Source organism: Microcaecilia unicolor, chromosome 7 (genome assembly GCF_901765095.1).
Source record: "Microcaecilia unicolor chromosome 7, aMicUni1.1, whole genome shotgun sequence".
NCBI classification, from domain to species: Eukaryota; Metazoa; Chordata; class Amphibia; order Gymnophiona; family Siphonopidae; genus Microcaecilia; species Microcaecilia unicolor.
In genome coordinates, this window is record NC_044037.1 from 28350857 (window position 1) to 28374150 (window position 23294).

Genomic DNA, 23294 nt, shown 5'->3' on the forward strand with positions numbered 1-23294 from the left:
CCCCCGCAGCGTCCTTCCTGTCTCCCCTGCCCCACCTGCAGCCACCCATCTGGTCTCAGGACCCCCTCCCCACCAACCCTCCTCTGCCCCTGCAGCCACCCGCAGCCGCCAATACTAACGCTGTCCGGCCACTGCTGCGTCTCCTGTTGAGCAGCAGCAGCCGATACAAAAAGAAAAAAGCCAAAAAAAGATTTTTAACCTGAAACGTGGCTCCGTAGACAGCCATCTGGCATTGGCTGTCGTCACTGCAGCCCTCCTCTCCCCTCCACGTCACTGCCCCTGCAGGAAGACCCCGGAGGAGCACAGCGATGTCAGAGGGGAGAGGAGGAGCGGCTGCAGAGATGACAGCCAATGCCATATGGCTGTCTTCGGAGCCACGTTTCAGGTTAATCTTTTTTTGCCTTTCTTTTTGTACCGGCCGCTGCTGCTCCACAGGAGAAGCAGCAGCGGCCGGACAGCATTAGTATTGGCGGCTGCGGGTGGCGCGAGGGAGTTGATGTGCCCGAGAGGGGGGGTAGGGGCTTTGGTGATGCGCCGGGGGGGTCTTGGGTGATGCGTCGAGGGGGGGTAGGGGCTTGGGTGCTGCGCCGAGGTGGAGTGGCTTGGGTGTTGAGCCGAGGGGGGGGCACTGAGACCTGATTGGTAGGCAGGGGGAGGAGTGTTTCCCTACTCCTCCCCTGTCTGGCTTGTGGTTTTGCAGGGCAGGGGCTTGGGTGTTGTGCCGCGGGGGGGGGGGGGGGGCACTGACAGCTGTTTCCCTGGCAGGGGGAGGAGTAGGGAAACACGCTCCGTGTTTCCCTACTCCTCCCCTTGCCTTGGAATCAGCTGTCAGTGACATCACTGACAGTGCATTCTAAACTGCCTAGCAGACCATCTCCGAGGAAGCCACGGTACCAGGCACATTAGAACGTTGGAGGTGAGAATTATTATATAGGATAAGGCTTTAAGGTATCTCCAGAATATTAAATTAGATTCCCTTGAATCTTTTTGAGGTACTTTGGCAAATTAAAAACAAAAGGCAGGAAAATACTTCCACAGAAGTCAAACAAGGTGGAGGAATGATCAGAAATCTTCAGTTTTTCTCCTCAGTCATGAAGATATGAGGGAGGGGGGGAGACATTCCTCCACCTTGTTAGCTGCTTGCGTACTTTATCAAATGCCTTTTGAAAATGCAGATACACAGTATTGACTTCCTCGCCTTTATCCACATGTTCTTTCAGGCCTTTCAAAGAAAGGTAGTAGATAAGGAGGCAAGACTTTCCCTTACCTACATCCATGTTGGCTGCCTCAGCATAGAAAATAATTTCGGACACTGGTATCTCTCCCTCAGTGAAGACCAAATAAAGAATTCATTCTCATCTTCGCTTGAGTTCCCCTCTTACTCCCCTTGGTCATCCAGCAGTCCAACTGATTTGCTTCTAATATACCTAAAGTTCTTTACTATGTGTTGGAAGCAAAATACGCAATTTTCCTTATCAGCACTTCCACTTGCCATTTCCCATTTTCAGTCAGATTCTTCCACTTTTCTGAAGGATTTTTGTTTAGCTCCAATAACTATATTCCAGCTGTTTGGCCTTCCTCTTTTTTTTTATGTCTGGGCTTCCAGGATGGTATGTTTTGCAGCTGCTCCCAACTTTTGACTATTGTTAATCAGTCTCCTTTTTGAAAGTTAGTGGTAAAGAATTGGATTCCTGTGTTTACTTCAGAGATTGTATCAAACCTGATCCTTATGATCACTTATCAAGTGGCCCCAGCACCATGTCAAGCACCCTTAAGGACTAGACTTAAGAATTGTTCCTGAACCAGCTGCTCCTTAGAGCAGTCCTTGATTTCATAGAAGAATTTTACCTCTGTAGTATGTTTACCCAATCAGTATTGTAATAACTGAAAATACATTACCCAGTATGTTAGAACACTTTTGCATCTTCCATCCTGGCCAGATAAACGGTAGTACACTCCTTACTACTCCCCTTTTACACATGGAAATTTATCCATAAGGATTTCAAGATGTTAGGTTAAAAATGCTGCAGAACCAATTTGAATCAGCGTATAATGCTATCTCTTTACCAATTCGATCCACTCTACCCTATCACTGATATAATTTGTACATTGGTATGATGGGATCCCTTTTCTTATCTTCCTTCTACCAGGTCTCAGCTGCCTATTATATTCTGCACTAAATGGGGAGAATTCTCAGAGGCTTTTGGCATTTGCATAGTTATTTCAAACAATGGTACTATTTACAGTTTGAGCAGTTAAGTAATTTTGTAGTATTTAAAATCTCTATTTAGACACCTGGTCTACTGTGGTCTCTGTTGCAACCTTGCTGTCATGATGCCATGTCTTGGTGTAAGGATACATTGTTCAAACCATGCACTTTTTGGGAACTGGTCTTGCAAAGTTTGGTCACAAACAGCAGCAGCAAATATGACAAGCTGCCTCCAGCCAGCCCCTGGGTCTTCCCTCTGCTATGTCCTGCCACCATTGGTATTCTGTGGGTGGGATGTGGCAGAGGAAGACCCAGCCCTGGCTGAAGGCAGCCTGTCATGTTGGGTCACCAACAGCAGCAGTGCTGAACTGCAAAGAAGGGGAGAGACTGGATTGGAGGGGGCAGGGGGAAGAAGTCTTAACCTGTAGACTAGGCAAGGTCAGAGGCTGGGTGTTTTGGTGCCCTGGGCCAGAGCCTCACCTGCTCAATAGTTTTATGCTGGCCCTGAGCATATTGCCAAGCACCACATTCCTGAGGATTAAATAACTTCTGCTAATGCAGCTCAAAACAAGCAGTCAAGCACTTGTGTCTCTCAACACTACAGTTAGCATCCTTAGGTGGCATTTACAGTTTATCCATAGACTAACTTCCTGAACTGCTTTTGAAGGCATAACCTATGTGAGGTCGTCATGCCTTTGTATCGCTCCATGATGCAACCGGACCTCAAATATTTAAAAAAAAATCTAGTGGAATTAGAAAAGGCACAGAGAAGGGTGACAAAATTATAAAGGGAATGGGACTTCCCTTTGAGGAAAGGCTAAAGCAGCTAGGGCTCTTCAGCTTGGAGAAGACAGAGGTCTATAAAGTGAATAGTGGCATGGGTAGATGTGAATTGTTTATGCCTTCCAAAAATACTAGGACTAGAGGGCACACAATGAAGCTACAAAGTAGTACATTTTAAAACAAATTGGATATTTCTTCATTCAATGCGTAATTAAATTCTATGGGATGCTACGTTTGATGGACCTTTGGGTCTATCCCAGTATGGAAGTAGTTGTTTTCAGGGGACTTTACTAACACACAGTAAGAGCAATGCTTTGCTTCAAGTAAACTGTGGATATCTGGTTAGGTGTTTCCTGTTTTTTTTTTTTGGTGGGGGGGGAGGGAGGCTGGCCTCTTACAACATGAGCTACCACCAGGTCTTTGGGCTGTCTGGGAAATGTAGTGCACAATTTCAGTAGCTGCATGTTGTATGTTACAAGCTATAATCAGTGTGAAAGTACATCATTCCTTTGTTTTCTAGGTACACTCACTAGAGTCAGTAATGTTGACGTGCCCCCTGCAGTCCCTCTGAACACTATGTACATGTGCAACAGTGTGGATGTTGTAACAGCAACAGATGTTGTACAGACACTTTGGGATGTGACACTTCAGGCATTTGTGGAGAATGGCACCATTGGCAGTAATGGTAAGCATTTGAGACTAAGAAAGACACGTGGCAGGGTTTACCTGTTGCTTGAGTGAGTTGGTAGCTTCTTAGCAAAACTGATATTCTCCACACCACACCCACACTTGCATTTAAGATAACTGCAGGTACAACAATCTTCTTACATTGCCTCCCATGTCTCCTGTGCATTGATTACTGCTCATGTAGTATTAACTATTCATACTGTTTCAACTCTTTTAGCATCCCAATGTGAAGCTGATACACCTGTCACTCCAGTGGTACCAGTAAGTACCATATACCCACCAACTGCAGCACCTATAGCAGATGAACCTATAACTGGCAACTACTCCTTCAGCAGTGGGAACATGTCTCTTCTGGCCACCATGGGACTACAGCTCAACATCTCCCAGGCTTCAAACAAGGTGTGTGTGGGGGGGGGGGGGGGGGGGGGGGGGGAGGGGGAGGGAGAGAATGAATAGAGATAAGCTTCTGCTCAATGTGTACAACCTGTAAGCATGCCTTAAACCTAGGGGTAGCCAACTCTAGACCTCGAGAGCCCCAGGCAGGTCCAGGTTTTCAGGATAAAAACAAAAGTAGCAATCCACACAAGTGTTGCATTCTGAAAGCACTCCTAGACTTATAGTGAAAACAAGGAAGGAAAAGCCTCAAAAGCTCACAACCCAATAGGGATTAGAGCTATTACGGTCCAAACAGCTCCGTGCTTCATCACGGGCAAAAACCTTCCAAGTGTAATAGTATTAGTGACTTCATTTGCAGTTACTGTGGTGTTTGGGGAAAATTGTTTTCAACACTTATTAAATGAAGCACTGGAACGGTATCTGGTGAACGTTTGAAGGTGCTATCTTGCCCCTGGGTCCAGATAGCAAGAAAAGGTTTTGATATAACTTCAATCAGCTGGATGCTGTTCCAGTGCTTCATTTTGTTATAAAGTTGTTAAACAATTTTTCTGAACACCACCATGGATTTCATGAACACTATCTACATATTATACAGTACCACAGTTAAATACTTTGGTACTTCTGGTCATACAGATCAAAAGCCTTAAAGACAAAAGGAGTTAATGAGGAATTCATAGGGGTCACTTGGCCAGGAGTTCAGGTCTCCTGGCATTCATGAATTTTAACACTGCTGTCCTAGAGCTTGGGTTTTCAAAATCCACAATGAATATGCATGAGTTTACTTATCATGCATATTCATTGTGTATCTTGAAAACCTAACTGAGTTGAACCCGCTGGTCCACAGCCATTGTCTTTATACTCCTGATAGTCCTCGTTTCATTAGAACAAAATGGGGAGCCTAAATAACCTTTGCTACTTGTATTGACAATTGTTATGTAACACTTTTTTTTTTTTTTTTCCAGACTACTTGGATTACCATTAACATTGATCCCAATAACACCAGTGTCACTGGAACCTGTGATAATGACACTGCCACACTGAGACTGAACAGCAACAACACAAGGTTTCTCAGCTTTATTTTTGCAGTGGTGAGTAACTTAATGCATGTTGAGCTGTAAATGTTATGGGGAGTTCTCATCTTACAATGCTTTATCTCTAAACTTTGAAGTAAGGTCTTGACATAGCCTCTGTGCAGTTTAAAGCATGATGGAGCATCATAGGAGCCAACGTTCCAAATGATTGGTTCTAAACTCAATGGAAATACCCCTCTACAGTTCAGTATTGGGGGTGCTCACCCAGAGGTGACTCTTAAGACCTGGAGAGGGTTGGCTTTCAGTGGTCTCGCTAAATTCTTGAGCTAGAGTGGGCCTTACATTTAGAAGATGTTAGTCCCCTGTGGGTCTTAAGTTAAAACATACTAATTTTGAATGCTGCTTAAAGCCAAGTGTGATGTTTGATTGCATTAAATACATTGAGGTTATACATTAGGTTAGTGACATCTGAATACAGCCTTTTTGGTGCAGAAGAGACTTGGGTGCTTGGTGAGGTATGGTTTTTAATAAACTCTAGTCAGGATTTCTTTTAGCCAGAACATAGTAACCCCTCCCTTCTAAATAAGCCGGGAATTGAGTCCTTGTGTACCATAATGCTAAGCTTGGGTGAATCTCGCTTCCCTCTTGCCCTTATCTTCCTGGCTTAGTATTACAACCTCAGTCTTTTTCAGGGCTCCAACAGCATTAGATTCCAGGCTTTTAAGCAATCTGTTGCCTGGAAACTCTTCTATCCTAGTCTGCAGCTGTCACTTTAAGCTATGGACACAATACCATTTGAGCTGACCAAACATGATTAAGCAACTTCAGACCCCTGAGGAGCAGGCTAAGAACAGAGAAGCAGTCAATGGAGACAGAGCAAGAAGCTACCTACAGGCAAGATGAGTCTCAATGGAGAATTTATTGACACATTTTAAAACAATGCCATAACAGAGGCAAATTCCTTTGTGCTATTCAAATCTCTATTCCGATTTAACTGATCTGTGGTTTGCTTTATAGCCTTGCTCTTGGAACCAGGGGAGCCAGGTTAAGTCTCGCTGATCTTGTGATCTGGCCAAGTCATAATACTTCATAATACTCCGTCTCGGGTATAAATTTATTGTAAAACCTTCAGAGACATGGAAATAACCTGCTGTACCTGATTGACTCACCTGAGTTACTATGAAAAGGGTGAAATCTAAATCCATCTCCATAAGTGACCTCCCAGCTTTTCACAAATTGGTTTTTCAAGTGTTCAGAGTAGCCCTGTGCTTTGTACCACCTTCAGCATCTATGAACATTAAGCTATAAAACAGGTTGAAGGCGGTAAGTATAAGCTTATGGGTCCTTGGCTCAAGCTCATATGGTCCATAGCCCACATTGGCATCAGTTTATATTGCAATATCAGCAGTGGGCATCATGGTTTGCATAGCTGTAGGTAACCCGCAGTATGTCTGACCAGTTCCTCATACCACCCCCCCCCCCCCCATCAGAATAAAGGGGACATTATTTATTTATTTATTTGCATTTGTACCCCACATTTTCCCACCTTTTTGCGGGTTCAGTGTGGCTAAACTAATAAACTAGCTTTGGGCCCCACAGAGCTAAAGGGCAGTCTTAAATAGGTATTACCAAGGGCGTAGCCAGACTAGGTAAGAAGTGGGTGGGCACCAAATGTCCCCCCCCCCCCCCCCACCAAAACAATATCTCAGCTGGCAGGAAAATGCTTCTTTTCAGCTTGGCAGTCTGCAGCAGGCATGCATTGAAAACTGAGCATGCGCAGGTGCCAGTATTGTGGAGAGTAGAATTTTGTTACTATCGGGGGAAAGTCTTCAGCTGGCAGAGATTGGGATCTCCACCAGCTACTGCTAAACATGTGCTACTGTTGGGTGGGCCTAAGTGAGGCCCACCTGTGGCTACGCCACTGGTTATTACTAATCTGAAGAAGGCTGATTCTAGAATAGATTGTGAATGCTGCTTGCTTGAGCCATTGTGGCTTTCATCTCATCTAATGATAAAAATGAATGGGAACGAGCCTGTTGCAGGTGTGGCTCTGTAGGTTTGTTCTAAGGTGGTTGCTAATAAGTCTACAGGTCTTGCAGCTTTACTAGTTTAAAAAAAATCTTTTGAGGAGAAAACATACCAAATAGAAACAACTTAAATACTAGGCATTATCCTATCCATAACACTGGACAGTCAATATCAGCAGTAACACCAAAATGTTTCAGAACATTATGGAAACTGAAGGCCTCAATTTCCCCAGACAATCATTCCAGATAATGGTGCAATCAACAATACTATCACAACTAGACTACTGCAATGCTGCATACATGTGGTGTAAGGAAAGCACAGTAGAATCATTGCAAACCATTCAAAACAGCAGCGAGACTTGGGGGAGGAGGGGGGGGGGGGAGTCAAAAGACAAAAGAGCAACTCCATTACTCGAAACATTACACTTGTTTGCCAATCGAGGCAAGACTACTCTTCAAAGCAGCACCCTCATTTTCAAGATACTACTTGGAAAGGGAAGATATGATACTATCCCCAAGAAATAAGCCCAGATACCAGAAGCTACCTACATCACCTACCCAAATGCAAAAACATAACTTGCAAAACCATCTACACAGGAGGATTTAGCTACCTGGGTTCTAAAGGGTGGAACTCAAAAGCTGCAAGAAGTATCACTAACTATCTTCAGTTCAGAACAGACTGAAAACCTACCTCTTCAAAACATTCTACAGTCCACGTAAGCTATTGATGATCTTTGTCATAAAACTTATTTCACTTAAATGTAAACTGTAGGTCAGTTTGAACTGAAACTTGTTTTTTTTGAAAACATAAGAATGCATACAAATAAAACCTGTGAATTTAAGGTCTTCACAGTAGGTGCTTTCCACAGGCAGGAGTAGCCTAACGGTTAGTGTAGTGGGCTGGGAACCAGGTTTGATTCCTACTGCAGCTCCTTGTGACCCTGAGCAAGTTAGAAACCCTCTGTTGGCCTAGGTAAAAGTTAGACTGAACCCACCAAGGACAGAGTACCTGTATCCTACTGCTTTTTCTGTAGCACAAAAGCAGGCCAAGTCCACTTTGTTACAGTGGGAGATATTGGCCATCTGGCTGTGAGGTAGAGTAACAAGATAGCAGGATTGGTTCAGTGTGCATGACTTGTTTGTCTTTAGGTGGGTCCATAGAAGCTAACAATTGTACAGCTGAGTAGTTGAACTTTTTTTGCTGTAAAGGGCTCACGTGCTTTCACTAATTCTCACCTATCTGTTAGATGGTGCTTGGTGTGGACTGAGCCAAGTTGTGCCCCATCCCTTTATGGGCTTGTGTAATGGAATGTCCTTTCCTTGCTTTGATAGGAAAGGAAGAAACTATATATAATACAGTATCATAGGCTGCTCTCAGCATGTCCTGATAGGGAGGTGTGGTTTATTCTGCTGAACTTGTAGCTGCATTTTTTTAGTTTTCACTTTAGTCTTTTGAAATAACTCAAGTGCTCTTGTGCTCAGCTTTAGGCAGAGGTTTTAATTTTTAAGTTGAATTCAGTTATTGGATCTTAGAGCTTGTTGGATCTGCACTGTATTACTACAGCTGTGGGCTTTTTTTTCTTACAGAGGAAGAACAATTTCTATCTCAAGGAGGTGAATGTCAGCTTGCTCAGCTTCCTAAATGGATCTGGTAAGAAACGGCTTCTTAACCTACATCTATAACTTGAAACCGTGCTAACAAGAGTATATATACTTGGAAAACAACAGATTTCAAAACTTACACTTCTAATTGTATTGGACCCCTTGGCAGCCATAAATAGTGTTAAGAGCACCAAACTTCTCAACATGCTATGCTATTTAGTTAAGGTAACGTGTTTCCTTGTTCAGTCGGACCAGTACAAACTAATGGGTTATATCATCCACCAGCAGAAGGAGGTATAGAATTGGTTCCATGTCATTTGCCCCTTAACATTCCAAGCTGCACAATACTCATTCTTTCTCCTAGCAGATATGCAGCTTTTCTGTTAGCTCCTGTCCCAGCTAGTTCTGAGTATCAGTTGAGCAAAGGGTTCTGCTGGTTGAGGCAGTTTTCTGAGACAGGGTAACACCCAGTGGTGCTGGGTCCCTCATTCACCACAAGCTAGGGTGACACCTGGTGCTGGTCCCCTCCTTGCCTGTAAGCCTGAAGCACAGTGACAGTAAGTTACATGGAACAAGGCTTCCTCAGCTTCTCATGCTACCTGTTGGCCAAGAGTATACTACTTTTTCTGTCTTGGTGGCCTCCTTGTTTACTTGAGAGAGCTCACGTAAGGAAATGTTTCTCCTCTTCAAGCAATTCAAACCCCCCCCCCCCTCCCCCCCCCCTTTGCTGGAGTGCAATTTGGTATTTCTCATTTCCTGTGTTCCATTATGACTTTGCTGCAGAGGGAGTATGTGATGTTCAGTTGAGTATCACCCACTAGGTATGTGTTCACTGTAAATCGGTGGCTTTGCAGAAACCTTGTAGATGTTTGGAGCACCACTGCTTGGCTATTTGATCTACTGAACATTCCAGGCTGCATGATACCCTTAAGGGGGTAAATTACTTGGCACTATTGTCTCCTTTTGGTGGATGGACATAACCCATTAGTCTGCACTGGGTTGGTAGGATTGACCATCTTTTGTATAGAGTACACATTGTTGTGTGGTAGAAAACAGGCAGGTTTTTGTAGATATAACTTGAGCTTTTGCCTCTAAAACATACCCTCAGATGCAGGAGCCCAAGCAATGTTTCTACACCACCTGCTCAACTCTGGTCTCTTGTGCAGAGATCATTGCTTGACTGGTGCTTCATCAATTCATTATACTGGTCTTCACTGTTCATTCTCCACCCTTTGTCCCCCTATAACCTATTTTTTAGCCTCCTTTCAAGAGGACTGCCTCCTGTCGCAGGTATCTCTCTAGAGTGACTGTTTAAGCCTCCATGTTTGACTACTTACCATCTTAATATCCCCGGTTTATCCTTTTTTTGAAGGTGAAATCTGCTTTACAGTACTCTTATGGTCTTGTCAGAAGCAATGGCCACTTCTATGTACTCAGGACTTCAGATATTTGGTTTGGCCACCTTAATCATAGTTACATCATTCTCTTGACACGCCACTTCTTGGAAACACTTTTTTTGGCAGCCTGAATAGCTGCCAAACTGTCAACTTTTTTTTTTTTTTTTTTTTAAAGATCCTCCGTTTTATATTCTTATTGTGGCTAGCCACCCTTTTGGTGATGTCTGCAAGACTTCTGTAATTGAACTATTACTGTAGTCTTAAACCAGACTAAATATGGAACCCTACAGCACACGCTTCAGTATGAACGCAATGTACCACCACTCACCAGTTACTATAGGGTCCATAACAAGGAAACTTGGCTTTATAGTTAGTGTCAAGTCCTTGCTGAAATCAAATAACTTTGGAGGCAAAAGCTGACCAACTAGGTGGTCAGTCTGTAAGCCATTTCATACCAAAAAATGTATTGTGTTAGTGTCAGTTCTATTACAATTGTCATATTAAAAGTACTTCCCAGCTTTCTGAACCACATCTACTTGGTGTATCACACTATCCTGAAATCCAGACCTTTCCAATAAAACCCACACGTGCACAAATCACAAGTCTGCCCATCTTGGTCATGTGGCTCTACTCCTAAGCAGAGACCTAAAAGTTGAAGCTGCCAGATCCTAATACAGAGATTCCTTCTAGGCACTTAACCTTTAGCTTAAGCTTGCTAGCTCCTTGCAAAAAAATTCTGGAAGTCGTCTGGCAACTGTCATTTCCAGCCTTTTATTAAACTCTGAACATTATGTAATTTGACCTTCATAAGCTACATTCTCCAAGTGAAAACTGTGTCAATCAGTATACAGTAATGTTGGGGGGTAGAGGAGTAACTATATTTCAATTGTGCCTTCATCTTCTACTTTCAATATAAGTTTACAGATGTTGCATCTCCCAAATCTCTTGTATTACAAATATTAACCTTTCTTACTGTTTTCTCAACTATTACAGTGGCTCTGAGCCTAAAATCCACATGCAACCTTGTTTGGGTTTTTGTGCCATGTCCCATGGCTATTGTCTCCCCCCACCCCCGGCTTGCCTTTCCCCAACTGCTCTTACCACCCTGGTGGTTTGTGGCTAATCTCCACTCTCTCCTGCCTATACTGACTCCAGAGTTGGTGTGCCATGACTTCAGCAGCAGTCTTGCAAATGCCACTGAAGGTTATGACAATCATTTTGGGATTGGAGCCAGAGACAGCACAAGTGGAAGTGGTAGCTTCTCTGGTAGGTTTTGGGGGGGGGGGGGGGGGGGGGGAAGGAAGTGGGGATGAGTTGGTTTTGGCCAAAACTAGTTTTTTTCACCTATTGCCCACACTCCCCTCTAGTTGACTCCTGAAGGCTATGGCCCTCATCTTTAAGCTTCTAGTAACTCCTGAAGGGTAGAGCCCTCAAACATACATACTGGGGCAGACCGAGGGTCCTTCAAGCCCAGCATCCTGTTTTCAAACAGTGGCCAATCCAGGTCACAAAGTACCTGGGAAGATCCCAAAATAGTACAATACATTTTATGCTGCTTCTAGAAATAACAATCAAAACCTCACACACAATGGCAACACTCCAGTCTTATGTTTTAAAAAATACACAACAAACCTGTAGATGGAGTGACAATAGCTCAAAAAAGCAAATCACTTTTTGATAAGGGGACGTCTCATAAGGTCACGTGGGCCCTTTAAGGCATACTTGAAGCCAGCCTCTGATTCGTGACAGTTTGTAATCATTGACAGCCCCCAACCTCCGATAGTGCACACAACTTGCTTAACACTCGTGTACTTCTGTGTATATAACTTAAAATGTCTTAGAATGTCTTGGTCGGGATTTGCTTTTTGAGCTATTGTCACTCCATCTACAGTTTGTTGTGTATGCTTCTAGAAATAAGCAGTGTATTTCCCCCAAGTCCATTTTAATAATAGCTTATGAACTTTTTAGTAAGCTATTCAAACCAAAAAAGTCCCTGTTAAGCTAACTGCTTTTACTACACTCTGGCAACAAATTCCAGAGTTTAATTACACATCGTGTGAATTAAAATTTCTGATTCATTTTAAACTTACTATTTTGTAGCTTCATTGCATGCCTTCCTTCCTAGACCTAGTAGTTTTGGGAAAGAGTAAACAATTGATTCATGTCTACCTGTTCCAGGCCACTCATTTTACAGTCCTTCATTATGTTTCCCCTCGGCAGTCTTTTCCAAGCTGAAGAGCCCTAGATACTTTAGCCTTTCCTGATAGGGAAGTCATCCCATCCCTTATTTTTGTCACCCTTCTCTGTACCTTTTTCTAATTCCACCATCTCTCTTGAGATGCAGTGACCAGAACTGTGCACGATATTTGAGGTGCGGTCACACCATGGAGCAATAGAACATCCTTGTTTGTTTTTTCACCACACACTGAGCAGAGGGTTTCAGTGTATCAACAATGACACCTAGAACTTTCTTGGTCAGTGACTCCTAACGTGGAACCTTGCATTACATAGCTATAGTTCAGGTTCCTCTTTCTCACATGCATCACTTTTATGCTTGCTCGCATTAAATGTTTGGCATTTGGCTGTCTAGTCTTGTAAGGTCCTCCTGTAACTGTCACAATCTTTTGTTTAAATTTGCTAAGTGTGTGTGTGGTTTTTTGTTTTTAACTTCCTCACTAGTTACTCCCATCTCTAGATCGTTTTTTGTTTTTAACTTCCTCACTAGTTACTCCCATCTCTAGATCGTTTTATAAATAGGTTAAAAAGCAATGGTCCCAGCACAGGCCCGAATGGAACCTCCACCATCTACCCTCTTTCCATTGAGAATACTGACCCATTTAACCTTACTGCTTTCTAAGTTTTTAATCCACAATAGTACACTACTTTTTATCCCATGGCTCTAATTTCCTCTGGAGTCTTTGAGGTACTTTGTCAAATGCCTTTTGAAAATCCAGACAACCTTTATCATGTTTGTTCACACCTTCAATAAATGTAATAGAGAAGGCAAGATTTCCCTTCACTTAAATCCGTGTTGGCTTTCTCATCCATGCTTTTGCATATACTCTGTAATTTTGTTCATAAGAGTCTCTATTTTGCCCAGCACCAACATCAGGTTCACTGATCTATAATTTTCTGGATCACCTGTGGGAACCTTTCTTCTGGTACCATGCTTGATTTTAAAGATACATTACATACTAGGAGTGGCCTAGTGGTTAGAGCACTGGTCTTGCAATCCAGAGGTGGCCGGTTCAAATCCCACTGCTTCTCCTTGTGATCTTGCGCAAGTCACTTAACCCTCCATTGCCTCAGGTACAAACTTAGATTGTGAGCCCTCTTGGGACAGAGAAATATCCAGTGTACCTGAATGTAACTCACCTTGAGCTACTACTGAAAAAGGTGTGAGCAAAATCTAAATAATCTAATTACTACTACTACTTGACATTTCTAAAGCGCTACTAGGGTTATGCAGCGCTGTACAATTTAACATAGGACAGTCCCTGCTCAAAGGAGCTTACAATCTAAAGGACAAATGTACAGTCAGTCAAATAACTTACAATTAATTAACTTACAATAGTTCTGCAAGTTCAATTTTGTCAGTACTCTGGGATGAGTACCATCCAGTCCAGGCAATTTGCTACTCTTCAGCTTGTCAAACTTTGCAATTGCATCTTCCATGCTTATAGAGAGTTTTCTCTGACTTCAGCTTTGAAGATCTTTTCTGGCACCAGTATCTCTCCCAAGTCTTAGTAAAGACGATTAAAGAATTCATTTAATCTCTCTATGGCTTTGTCTTCCCTGAGTTGCCCCTCTTACCCCTCAAGTCATCTAGTGGTCCAACCAATTCTTTTGCTGGCTTCTTGCTTTTAATATACCCTTTAAAAAAAAGTCTCTCTGCCTTAGTGCTTTGCATTTGATTTGCCATTCCTTATTCAGTTGGATTCGTCCATGTTCTGAATTTTCTTTTAGCTGTAATAGCTTCCTTCACCACCAGCTGTTTGGTCTTCCTTCCTCAGACTATATTTGGCCTGGGCTTACAGGTTGGTATTTTTGAACAGCATCCATTCCTGATGTAAATTTTTGACATTTGCAGCTGCTCCTTTAAAGCTCTTTTTTTACATTCTTATTTTATCAGTATCCTAGGACTAGGTTTAGAATTTTTCCTCTTGTTGTACCAACTGCTCCATAAAGCAATCCTTGATATCAAGGAGTTTTACTTCCCTAGCATGTCCATTTACCCAGTCAATATCAGGGTAATCACCCATTATCGTGTTCCTCAGTTTTGTTAGCCTCCCTAATTTCTGATAGCACTTCTACATACTACTACTACTACTTAGCATTTCTATAGCGCTACAAGGGTTACGCAGCGCTGTACAAGTTAAAACATGGGGAAGGACAGTCCCTGCTCGAGAGCTTACAATCTAAAGGTAATAAGCTATGTAGTCAGTGTAGGTATCATGAATGGGGAAGGTGGTTAGGCGCCAAAAGCAAGGGAGAAGAGATGGGCTTTGAGTAAGGACTTGAAGATGGGCAGGGAGGGCGAACGGCGTATGGGCTCGGGGAGTCTGTTCCAGGCATAAGATGATGCGAGGCAGAAAGAGCGGAGTCTGGAGTTAGCGGTGGTGGAGAAGGGTACAGATAGGAGTGATTTGTCCTGAGAGCGGAGGTTACGGGTGGGGACATAGGGGGAGAGGAGGGAAGAGAGATAATGGGGGGGCTGCAGATTGAGTGCATTTGAAGGCCATTAGGAGAAGCTTGAACTGTATACGGTAGCGGATCAGGAGCCAGTGAAGCGACTTGAGGAGAGAGGTGATATGAGAGTATCGGTTCACACGGTAGATAAGACCAGGTGGACGGTAGCAAAGTATACAAGGGTGTAAGTTAAATCAAGTCCAAAAGACCAGTACTGAAACAGTGGTAAGAGCACCAAAACCAGTTTATTGGGACCCACTGGTTTCAGTACTGGTCTTTTGACTTGGTTTACTTCCACCCTTGTGTACTTTGCTTCTTTCGGCTTATTTGTGGAAGATGTGGACTTTTTTTTTTTTTTTTTTGTGCCCCAGGTGGACGGTAGTACTCTCGTATTACTATCCCTTTTTTTCTCTTTACACATGGAATTTTATTTTTTTTTTTCAAATTTTAATAATTACAATATTCAATAAATCTTGAATAAAATACACGAAATATGCAACATCATCATAGGGAAACAATAATACAAAGAGAAATAGGAAAAAAAAAAAACTCTTGACCACAATTAGGAATTGATTACACATGGAATTTTAATCCATAGGGATTTCAAGATGTTTGAGCCATCACTACTTGCATTCTAATACTGAGCTACTTTGCTTTATAATCTACCCCCCCACTCCAATATTGATCCTAGTGCTTATAATCTCCCACCATCAGATACACAGCTTAATTGTCTACTCCCACAGGTAAAGTAGTTGAATACAAAAAAAAACTTTACTGCGTACAAACTTCCTTTTTAATCATACAGTAGCTGTAGTAAACTGAGTTGCAATGGCCGTTAATCATAAATGACTTTGCTTTCTTTCAAAGCATTCAGTGATGGCAATGGGAACTTGAGCTACTGGGAAACCAGTTTGGGAAGCTCCTACATGTGCAACAGTGAGCAGAGACTCCAGGTTACGGACTCATTCCTTCTCAACACATTTAACCTGAGGGTTCAGCCTTTCCTTGTGGTGGATGGGAAGTTCTCAACAGGTGAGTAGACAAAAAGCATCACTTAATTTTCATTCTTATGGGAATTTACATTATACACAACCACTCCTAAAACAGCAGTACTAGACAACTTGTAGGGTGCCTGGGTGCAGAAAATTTGAGTTAATATTCTCCCCCCCCCCCCCCCCCCCCCCCCCAACAATAGCTAGTCAACTTTAGTTATGTTATCTTGTTGGCCACTTGAGGGCAGGGTTATTTGGTATAGCAGGCTCAGAGCCAGGAGGCCAGGGCTCAGATCAGCTTCTCCTGCCCTTTGGACCTTAAGCACATCGGGGACTTAAAGCATTTGCCTTCAGTGCAAGGTTACTCTAGACTGGGTGTCAAACTGTAATCTTGGAGGCACATAAACCAGTCAGGTTTGTTCTGTCCTGGATAGTCATGAAATTCTGCATGCTCTACCCCAATGTATGCAAATATAGCACAAATTCATTGGGTTTAGCCTGAACCTACCGTTTCTAAAGCTGAGCTCGTGTGGTATTTCCTGTCCTAGAGGGTCTACAGCAGAGGTGTTGACTGGAGGTACACCCAATCAGTCTTTGAAATCAAGAGCAGTCTGTTCTTGGTGGCTTCATATACTGGTTAAGTAATGTCATATGTAGATTCAATACAAAGTTTAATCCAGGCCAGTGACAATGATCATGCTATAATACTTTCCTGCAGGAGCGTGCACTGCTAAAAAATCTGCTTAACCAGTCAGGCCATCCATGAGCCGCTTAACCACCTTGCTAGTGCTGCTGCTTAAGGGATTGATACATGGTTGGGGGGGGGGGGGGGCACTCCACTCATCCCACTCATCCCACTCATCCCACTCCACTACCACAATTTGTTGGCTGGCTATATAAATGTAGCTGACTGACCTGATTAGTTCACCTAGATTGTGGGGGTTTCTTCAGTAACCTCAAACTTAGGAAATGCTGCAGCTCATAAATTAGTATCGTAAACGTACCTACAGGGGCACTGGCTAGTACCCTAAAAAAAAAGGGGGGGGCATGTATACCAATTCAGTATAGGTAGGTTCAGGTGAGACATTTCACTGCTGCATATCTCCAGCACATGCAGCAGTACATCATGCTTACCCCCAGTTCTCTGTTGTGAGGGAAGAAGCAAGGGTGCCAGTTTCCGTTTGAAGCTAGTCATCTGTAATAGCAGGGAGACGGCTATAAAACTAATTGGCTAACAGGTCTAGAATGATCCTTCCCCTGACAAGGCTGGAATCCCTGTGATTTTGAACTTAGCTCTGCACAGCTGTCAGCCTTTTTATCACTTTAATTCATTGTTGCCAACTTCTCTCTGCAGCCCAGGAGTGTTCACTGGATGATGACACCATTCTAATACCAATTATTGTTGGTGCTGCTCTGGCAGGCTTGATTGTCATTATAGTGCTTGCTTACATAATTGGTAGAAGAAAAAGCTACGCCGGATATCAAACCTTGTGAAATTCCTGATCAATTGACAACAGCTTTTTATTTTCATGGAACGAGCAGAAAAGTGACACTAACCAACCACTTTTTAAGGACTGGTATGAAATTGATCAAGTTTTATTTCCTGTTTTTCAGCCTCAACCTGCACAATTTAGGACCAGAGCTTAGCAGGCCAGACTCTGTCAATTATTTTATGTAGGGAGACTGCTATTGTATTGGAGCTCTAGCCCCAAATCTCAAGGTGTGGACAATTTATCTGATCTGTTCTTGTGCTTTCAGATTCCCAAGTAATTATCAGTGCAGCGTGACTGTGGTCAGGACTTTGGTTGTATCCTCCATGAGGACTAGCTGTGTTGCACACTGCTTCTCATTGCAAGGTTCAGTTGTCCATGTAGTGCTTTCACACATCCCGTAACCCTAGAATCCCTTGTTATGAGTCAACACTACTTATACTTTAGTTTCGGGCTATGTTGGTAATATACTTTTTATCCTTCATCACCTTAAACTGCATGTTAAGGACACCATGGTTGGTTCTTTACCATCGTTAAGTTGTTTAATGCATTATAGTGACATTTTTTTGTAATGGCACCCCTTCAATTTTTTTCTTTTTAAAGAGAAAATGCAGGACCAGGATGTAACTTCAGCCGGCATGAATTAGTTTTGCTAGATATGAAAGTACTCTATTGCAATAGAGTGGGATGCCAGTCAAGTTCTGGAACTGTAGAACAGTAGCTACCCCCCCTCCCCCCCCCAAGAGCAGAAGCTATTGTCAGCATGCTGGCAGGAGGATTGACTGAACCCATATTTATCATTTCTAGAATGTATGCACTGCAGAACCAGGTCTCTGAGCTGTCTAGCCTTACCAAGAAACCTCAGATTTGCTACTTAATGGCATGCTTTTCAGTATGACACACCCTTTTTGAGTAGATATGCACCAGGTCAGAATAAACCTTTTTACCTTGCATACCTGCAGTGGGGTTCCTAGAGGGGCTGACACCCGGGGCGGATCGCCGATGCCCCCCCCCCCCCCCCCCCGGCTGCATGCCGCTGGGGGGGAGGGGTGCCACACGCCTGCCGGCTCTGTTTTCATGCTCCCTCTGCCCCGGAACAGGAAGTAACCTGTTCCGGGGCAAAGGGAGCATGAAAACGAAGAGCGGACAGGCACGTGGCAGCCGGGGCGGACCGCCCCCCCTTGGTACGCCACTGCATACATGTTCTCTAGAGATTAAACTAGTTTTTGTATGTGTATATATAATAATAATAATAATCTGGGGGAAACTGAGGCTGTCTTTAATATTAAAATAGCTGGCTGTTATTTGTCTGTCGATGCATATCATCAAATAATGAAGCAGGGGTCTTATTTAATAAATCTTAAATGCAGCAAGTTTGAAGTGATTGTACATCCTTAACAGTACACCAGCTCCAGAAATATAGAAAGCCTTTGCTAACTGTTAATGTCCCTTAGTGTTTAAAACCTAAATTTATTTTGGTCTTCTGTGGGAGAGGTGTATGAACTAAAATGTAATTAGCATTAAAAATTTTCTGTCTTGACTTTATAGGTGTCAAACCAGTTTCAAAACTAATGTATATACTGGAAACAAGATCTAGTCCTGGTCTCACTGTCAGAGTAGGGCTGTTGAACTTGTAAGGTCTGTTTCTTTACAGCTAGCAACTGAGTCTGTACATACTTGAGCATTTGCCTTAAATAAAAATACTTGGCCAAAACATGGTTTTCTCCGACTTGCAGAAAAGCAGGATCTAAGTGATTTTCATTTACATGCTATGGAACTTGCATTCAAGGTTTGCCACCAACCGGTGTAGCATTTTCATAGGTAAGGACAAGCATGTGCTGCTGGGCTTTAAGATGGAAAGCAAAGTGGAGTTTGCAAGGCACTTCCTTCAAGCAACAAAAGGCCAAAACACTGCTTTACTAACCAGTTGTGAAGCTCTTCACAGCAGCCCATGCTATACACCATAACCCTCTCCACTACCACAGCTACCTCGCCTATTCTCAGGCCAAAGACTTGGCAGTAGCATGGCCTGTGGTGAAAGGCCCCACACTGGTGTGACATTGCACACTGGGCAAAGGTGGTGTGGTAGAGGTTGCCGTTAAGGGCACCTATCGCTCCTACTTTATAATCTGCACGTGTGCCTGTGTAAGTGAAATCATTAACACTTGTGTGTAAATGTGTACACTGGGGGGTCTAGCTGAAATTAGGGTGGGGCAACCTGTTCCTGGCAATGTAGGGTATCTCACACTGAGCCCAGGCCACCATGCTGTGTATTTCCTGCACAGCACCAAAACTGTTGCAGCTATGATCAAAGCAAATGGGATCCCCCCCCCCAAACATGTGGTGCATGCAAGAGCTATCAACATGGCTTTAACTATGTTCAACCCTAGACTAGGGCAACTACATTTGAACCTTTAAAATTCACTTCATGCCTGATAACCCCCACCACCACACCCATGCACAGGCTTAATATCTACTTGTCAGTAGTAAACAGCTAACCCCTAAAATAAGTGACACTAGTCAATGACCACCCATCTACTAGAATCAAGGATCTCAGAAGTGCTGCATAGAAACCTAATCATGCAGCAAGGTAGCAGGATCAATGGCTGAGGGGTACTACCACTTTAAAAGCAGACACGTTGCATGTCACCGGCCAACATGGTCGCCTGAAGTTTGTGGGTGGTACCCTACTTAGAGATAATTCATAGTGTGAATCGGTTGCCTGAGGAACTAAAAGTATAGTGGAAGCAGAGGAAGCATAAGTGCGCCCACGAACCTCGCTCAGTTTGCCTTTCCAGGTACCACAGTGGTGAAGCACTTGGCAGGTACGGAGCAGGCGGTTCTGGATCCAACGTGCGGTGTAGCAGGGCCCGCATCCCAGGATCAGTTTGTATCAGAACAAGATTGGGAAGACCCAGAGCCTATCAAGTTCCCAGAGCTTAGAGATTGGATAATGGAGATGCGGACAGTAAAGCGGCCTGCACAGATTAGCAGCTTTGGGGGGTGTGGATTTGCATGGCGAAATCTGGGACTTGAGTAACCATTTAGAGGAGCTGGAAGGCCGGGTGGAAGAACATGAGAAAGGAATAAGTGTCCTAGATTAACAGATGGGGGAGATGCATACTGGATTCCAGCAACTTACAAAAAACAGGAGCCAGAGGCCTGCCTGAATCACCAGCCTACATAGATTTGCAAGGATGTGGTGCAGAAAATAGTGAGTGCCCTGTTAACGGAGGCAGGGTCATCTATCAACCCACAAGCGGTTCTTTTTGAAAGATCCCACAGAGCTTTGGACATGGTGTGAAATAACTTGCCCAAAGATATAATCGCCTGTTTCCAAGACTTTAAGCTTAGAGAGAGTGCTACAACAAGCAAGTCGAAAAATTGACTTTAAATGGGATTCCAATCAGCAGTATTTCAAGACTTGGCTACAGTTACTCTAAAAAGGAGAGCTGACCTGAAACCGGTTATCATGAGACTGCGTGAGCTAGGCATCAGAGACCAGTGGAGGCATCCATTTGCCTTAGCATTTTATAAGGATGGCCACATGCATCAAGATCTGTGGCTGAGGCACATGAGATATTGCCAGATGGAAACATGGATAAATCCTCAGTGCTGTCAGGCAAACCCCCCAGATCTGCGGGTGTCTAAAGGAAACGAGATTGGAATGCCAGAAATCTGCTGGTCAGCTGACCTGATGCAATGGCGCTTTCTATCTTTCAGTGTCTCATTCAACTATCAGACTTTGCTATTTGAGAAATCTGCGATGTTAACATCCAAAAGGTCTAGCATATAAACATACAGATTTCACTCTGAGGAACTGGAACTATCATTACAGGTCATAAGTTATGCTTGGAAGTGGGGAAAACTGAGCTATTTTTTTTTTCTATGAGATAGTTGGGAGCGGGAGGAGGAAGACTCACTTGCTCTACTGGATGTCCCTTTATGTAGGGAGGGGCCTCAGAATCAAGTGGGGGTTAGGGGAGGGATGGGGCAGGGAAATAAGTAATGAGTGGTTGTGGGGGGGGGGGGGGGACTGCATGTGGGAGTTATCTGTAAAGGTGGTCTTTAATGTCTGATATAAAGGTAGTGCTCCTGAATGTTAGGGGGCTAGATATTCCTATGAAGTGTTAGCTCTTAGTTCGAGAGCTGGTCCATTTAAAGGTTGATATTGCCCTGATACAGGAGACATTTGACACCAGTCCATGAAATCTTATGTAAGCATCAAATATTCCATACAATATTTTGCATCCAATCGAGATAGACTAAAGGGGTGAAAGTGTTTGCTGGTTCTCGGCCATGGCAGATTGAGAAAGTAATCTGAGACAATGGGGGATGCTACATACTCATAGTATTTGTATTGGGAGCCCAACGATATACTCCTTTAAATGTTTATGGCCCCAATGTTGAGCATGGTACCTTCTTTCAGCAATTGGACCAAGTACTACTAAAGCATAAGGTGGGACTCTTACTCATGGGAGGAGATTTTAATTTAACGATAGACCCAAAACTAGATAATTCCACTATGGCAATACAGTATGCGCAACGGGACCGTGAGATGTTTAAGGTATTTATTGAATGATGGCACATGATAGACTTCTGGCATCAAACCAATCCCACACGCAGAGTATACATATTACTCGTCTGTACATCTCGTCTTCACAAATAGATTTGTGGCTGGGGGCGGTGGGCCATTCTCATAAGTTCTTAGTAGGATTGAGCCATGCACTTGGTCTGATCGCAGCCCAGTGTTGCAACTGGGCATTGTGGGGACCCCCCCAGAGCCCCTCCAGAATGGCGATTAGATGACTCTTATGTCACATATATTTCAGATTGAAAAACAGAGTATATTCAATTAATAATGGGGAGGTATCCCCAGGTAGTTTATGGGATGGGCTGAAAGTGGTAGTGCGGGTGTCACCTCATTGCATTGAGAGCTCATGTTCGAAAAACACGTGGTCATAAACTTCGCCAGGAATTACGCGATGTGCAATTAGATCTTTCAGAGCAACTTTAACAGGTTCAACAAACTCATTTTGAGTTTGGCAATAAAGCTAGCAAACTCTTAGCTCATAAACTTAGGCAACAAACTACACGCAATCATATTGTTAGCCTGAAAGATGGAAGGGGGGTGTTTGACTACAGACCACCTCTATATGCTGTTCCAGCAATTTTATGAGAAGCTCTATACACCAGATATTGCCCCCTCAGAGATTGATATATCTGCCTTCTTAGAACAAGTTCATCTACCTAAGCTTACTCTAGGGGTGCAGCAGCGGCTCTCCTGGCCCACCGAATTAGATGAGATTCTTCAGGCAATCCAAACCTTGTCTCCTGCGAAGGCACTGGGACCAGACTGCTTTACCAATAAGTTTTATAAGATGTTTGGTTAGCTTTTGGCCCCCTTGTTGTTACAGGTCTTACTCTTTTAGCAAGGGCCAGGATCTTCCAAAGACATGGAATTTGGTAACTATTACAGTTTTACCCAAGCCAGGTAAAGACCCACAGGTATGTAGCTCTTACCGCCCAATCTCTCTTTTGGGGGTAGACTATAAGATTTTCACGAAAAATTGGCCACACGTTTGCAACATTATCTCCCCCTACTAATCCATGAAGATCAGGTGCGTTTTGTTATGGTCGTCAAACATTTGATAATATAAGGCGTGCCCTGCATCTTTTATATCATGCTGAACATATACAGGTACCCTTATGTATACTATCACTCGATGCAGAGAAGGCTTTTGATAGGGTATGTTGGCCATTTATGTTTGCAGCCTTGGTGAAGGCTAGAATAGAGGGTTCCTTTCTCCATTGGCTTCATCTTATCTATACGGCTCCTTGTGGTTCTGTTAGTCAACGGCCAGAGGTCCCCCTTGTTTCCTCTCTCAGGGTACGAGACAGGGCTGTGCCCTCTCCCCTCTTCTTTTTGCGTTAGTGGTTGAACCTTTGGCAGAATATGTCCGCATGCACCCAGAGATTCAAGGAGTATGA

At 43.5% G+C, this 23294-nt stretch overlaps 1 protein-coding gene and 1 long non-coding RNA gene across 3 annotated transcripts in view; one reads left to right on the top strand and one right to left on the bottom strand.

The window, feature by feature from the left end:
• LAMP2 (lysosomal associated membrane protein 2) overlaps positions 1 to 23294 on the top strand; it is a 41466-nt gene that overhangs the window by 5406 nt on the left and 12766 nt on the right. The window contains exons 4-9 of one of the 2 annotated variants that reach the window (XM_030210574.1): positions 3513 to 3677; positions 3897 to 4078; positions 5038 to 5163; positions 8721 to 8784; positions 15689 to 15853; positions 17168 to 18335. In XM_030210574.1, the coding sequence (XP_030066434.1) occupies positions 3513 to 3677; positions 3897 to 4078; positions 5038 to 5163; positions 8721 to 8784; positions 15689 to 15853; positions 17168 to 17307 (842 nt within the window). In that variant the 3' untranslated portion in view covers positions 17308 to 18335. Of the gene's footprint in view, positions 1 to 3512; positions 3678 to 3896; positions 4079 to 5037; positions 5164 to 8720; positions 8785 to 15688; positions 15854 to 17167; positions 18336 to 23294 lie in introns of those variants that run through there. The other variant, XM_030210573.1, reaches the window with a different exon arrangement.
• On the bottom strand, positions 17897 to 19034 carry LOC115474882. The gene is made up of 2 exons (XR_003942925.1): positions 18504 to 19034; positions 17897 to 18259 (listed from the first exon to the last, which is right to left on the bottom strand). It is a non-coding gene; the product is annotated as an uncharacterized LOC115474882 (long non-coding RNA).